Source organism: Lycorma delicatula, chromosome 1 (assembly GCF_047948215.1).
Source record: "Lycorma delicatula isolate Av1 chromosome 1, ASM4794821v1, whole genome shotgun sequence".
Taxonomy (NCBI): Eukaryota; Metazoa; Arthropoda; class Insecta; order Hemiptera; family Fulgoridae; genus Lycorma; species Lycorma delicatula.
Genome location: NC_134455.1, coordinates 164218978 through 164223258, shown reverse-complemented (window position 1 = coordinate 164223258; position 4281 = coordinate 164218978). Strand labels below are relative to the sequence as shown.

The following is a 4281-nucleotide window of genomic DNA, read 5'->3' as shown; positions in this document are numbered from 1 at the left end:
TCCAAATATTTTAGCGATCGTCAAGTTTTGTGGCAACTACTTGCCACAAAACGACGATCACTATACAACATGTCGCTCCTTCTAGACGACTACCGTATTCCAACATGTGGATGTAAACGTTTGTGTAGTCCATAGATGCATGACAGTTCCGAAGTTCCAATAAAGGCTTCTTGTACACGAGCTGAGAGGGTCTAAATCTTGAAATAAAGTTCCATCCGTGTCGAACCGTTGTGTTGAACATGTTTTTATCTTAGATCACCAGTTCGATAGGCATCTCGTACTTGTCGCATTCTTCTAAATATTTTAACTATATACACTTATTGAAAATCTTGGCTTCGCTAGTAAACATCAACAGAACGACCAACGGATAGTCACATTCATTCTTTTTACATGTCGCCAGCATCGTCGGTCTTTATTTTCACAGTAGTTCACTTTACGACAGACGTAGTTGCTGCAAAAGTTCTGACGGTCGCTAAAATATTTGGAACACGAGTTGTTTTGCGGTTATTGTATAAATGTATCGCATTACCGTACGGTATACCGCCTTCGTAGGTGTGTATGCTTGCCATCGTCACCGTTTATCAACTGATTTCTTTCACAAAAACATCGAGGCCTACTCGATACCGCCCGCTGTCGATGTCGCTCTCCTTTTCCATTTTATGGAAAATGACATAGTTGTTCCTGAGTGTGTAATATGTGGTTTTAAATTATCAAACAGTGCTATGGTTCCTAGCAAACTTCAACGTCACTTGGTGACTAACCATCCTTCGCTTTCAACAAAAGAGAAAAGCTACTTTGAAAGTTATTTATCATCAAAACTTAAGCAAGGAAAAAATTTTAAAAAACAATTATGTGTGTCTGAAAAGGCTCAAGTCGCTTCTTATGAAATCGCTGAATTGATTGCAGTAAAATTAAAGCCTCATAATTTGGCAGAAGAAATTATATTACCTGCGTGTCGTAAAATTGTTAAAACAATGATTGGTGGATCTGCTGATATTGAAATTTCCAAAATACCCCTTTCAAATGATACAATACATCGCAGGATAAAAGACTTGTCTGAAAATATTGAGCAGAATACTGCAAAAACTCTTGCAAATTCGAATTTTGCTATACAAATAGATGAAACAACCGATATTACAGGAAATTCTCAATTAATTGCATTTGTTAGGTTTATTGACGAAAATGATATTATTAATCAATTTTTATGTTGTCGAGAGTTATCTGATTTTACAACTGGTAAACATATTTTTAATGTAATCAATTCATATTTAGAAGAAATTAAAGTTTCTTGGAAGACATGTATTGGAATTTGCATAGATGGTGCTCCAGCTATGACTGGACATATAAAAGGATTTGTTGCACATGTTAAAGAATTAAATGAAAATATATTAGTTACCCATTGTGTTTTGCATCAAGAAGCACTTGTAACAAAATTTTTGCCATCAGATTTAAAAATAGTTCTGGAACAATGTGTAAAAATGGTTAATTATATCAAATCTAGACCATTAAAAAGTGGATTATTTAAAGAATTATGCCACGCAATGGAAGCCAAGTACGAATCTTTATTACTCCATACAGAAGTAAGATGGTTGTCCAGAGGAAAAGTTTTATCTCGTGTTCTGAAATTAAAAGATGAAATGAAAATTTTTTTTGAACAAAATAAAAATCATGAATTTGTAAAACTGTTGGAAGATAAAATATGGTGCACTAAACTGGCTTACTTATCAGACATTTTTGTTATTTTTAACAACATCAATTCAAGTATGCAAGGGCCTAATGAAAATATCTTAACTCAACCGATAAGCTGGTGGGACTCAAAAAACAAATAACTTTATGGAAAAATAAAGCTCAAGAAGGCAATTTAGAAAAGTTTGAGTCAGTCCCTAAAGACAGTTATAAAACAATTAAAGTAATTGTTCTTGATCATTTGACAGCGTTAGAGGAGAGAATTGTTCATTATTTCCCAAAATTAGATATTAAGAAATTTGATTGGGTTCGTAATCCATTTCTCATTACGGACACTTCTGTATTTGACTTAACTTTGAATGAAGAGGAAGAACTTATTTTGCTTTCCAGTAATCGAGATTTAATTGTAAAACATTCAGAAGAATCAATTAATTCATTTTGGATTAACATCAGATGCGAGTATCCAATCATAGCCAAAAAAGCTTTATACATTTTATTACAATTTTCCACATCTTATTTGTGTGAATTCGGATTTTCAGCATTAGCCAACATTAAAACTAAAAAAGATCAAGATTGTTAAATGTAGAAGACAATATTAGAGTAGCATTGTCATTTTTACGACCAAATATAAATGAAATTATCAAAAAACATCAAGCTCAAATTTCGCATTAAAAATATTTTAATTATTAGCTTTTAATTTAATCACGTAATAAAGTTTAGTTATTTTGTAGTATGTATTAGTTTAATTTGCATATTTAACAATTTGTCATAAACTATATTTATTCAGTGTGTTGTAATAAGACAATAGTTTTTATTTTTTTCTTTATGTGCCGCCAAATTTCGAAATCGTTTAAAATGTGCCGCAGCAGAAAAAAGGTTGAGAACCACTGCCTTAACTCTATAATGGTACGTATACGCCTATTAGACGTAGTTCAGTAGTTGAACAGCCGCCATTTTGTTTTGGAGGAGAATAATACCCCTGCCTTCTAGATATACTACACCTGACTCTCAATTGGAGGATTAGTGTACTTCAAACCTCAGTGCATTTTTTCTAACAAATCCTACCACGCCTCTCAGGCGTGTTGGTACTATTCTTGATGTATTTTTATACGTCCTGGAGACGTATTGATACCATTCACAGGGTTACCTTCATACGTCTTTCAGACGTATTGATACTATTTATGAGGTTATTTTTACACGTCTGACTGGCGTAGTGGTGGTACCATTGATACGTTAGAATCTTCACATTCACAGCAATTTTTCTAACGTTTCAGATGTCCAAGACACGCAAATTGTTCACAACAGATGAGGAAGTATTACTTCGTCAGAGGGCCGAATCAGAATGAAGCGAGGTAGAAGACGATCTTGAGGTAGATGAGGATGCTTTTCCCGAGGATCCCTGATGACTCTGATTTAGATCCAGACTACGAAGCTTCTTCTGAAGATGAAGATATAGAGGAGAGGATACTTCAAACGATTCAATCAACTTCAACATCATCTGGATCTATACCTAGATCTCAAAAGTCAGGGCCAGTAAAACAAGCCACAAGATCATCTAAAAAGCGGAAAAGGTCTGGCCAAGATTGTGAGGACCATTCACATCAGAACAAAAAGCTGCGCCCTGATTGTGACAATATGTTTGGGCGTAATGGTTTTTCCTGGAAAACTACTCCCTTTCCACGATCATCTGGCAAAACCGCAGCTAAAAACATTATACACGTCAGACGAAAAACCAAAAATGATGCTGTAGGTGTTTCCGACCCTCTTGAGTGCTTCAATCTATTTTTTACTCCATCGATGTTGAGCATTATAGTGCAAAACACAAATGCTGAAATTTCAAAGCAAAGAGAGTCATATAAAAACATCAATGCTTCTGCTTTGAAGGACCTATCATTGGTCGAGCTTAGAGCCCTTATCGGTGTGTGTGACAATTCTGGCAGGGGCTAAGAAAGACAACCACATGAAGATCGAAACGTTACACAACACGAAAGAATGCGGTCAAAAATGTCATGCCTCATTTTCTGCAAAAAGACATCATTTTTTGCTCAACACACTCCGTTTTGATTCACGAGAGGAAAGAATATTGACTGACAAATTTGCACCCATCCGGGATATATGGAATATGCCGATTGAGCGATGTATATCAAATTATGATCCAAGCTCATATATGACTATCGATGAGCAACTTGTTCCATTTCGAGGCCGTGTGGGATTCAAAATGTACATACCCAACAAACCAGCCAAATACGGCATAAAAATCGTCATGCTTTGCGACCAAGGAACGAATTACATGTTGAATGCTATACCCTATCTTGGTAAAGGTACTACACCATGTGGCATGCCTGCAGCAGATTACTTCGTCGAAAATCTTACAGATATCATACAAAACACAAATCGTAACATTACGATGGATAACTGGTTTTCTAACATCCCGTTAGCAAAGAAAATGGCGAATAAAGGTCTAACGATGATTGGGACAACAAAAAGAAACAAACCTGAGTTTCCAAAGGAGTTTGTAGACCCCAAGTATCTTTCAAGACCTGCTCAGTCATCGATATTTCTTTTCCATGAGGATCTAACAGCAGTGTCATATGT

At 35.5% G+C, this 4281-nt stretch overlaps 1 protein-coding gene across 1 annotated transcript; it reads left to right on the top strand.

Moving 5' to 3' along the window:
* Positions 1-659: 659 nt before the first annotated feature.
* LOC142317702 (zinc finger BED domain-containing protein 5-like) lies at positions 660-2266 on the top strand. The gene is made up of 3 exons (XM_075354248.1): positions 660-1236; positions 1318-1512; positions 1935-2266. Exons 1-3 carry the CDS (start codon positions 660-662, stop codon positions 2264-2266), a joined length of 1104 nt encoding a protein of 367 aa, XP_075210363.1.
* The last annotated feature ends 2015 nt before the right edge of the window (positions 2267-4281 follow it).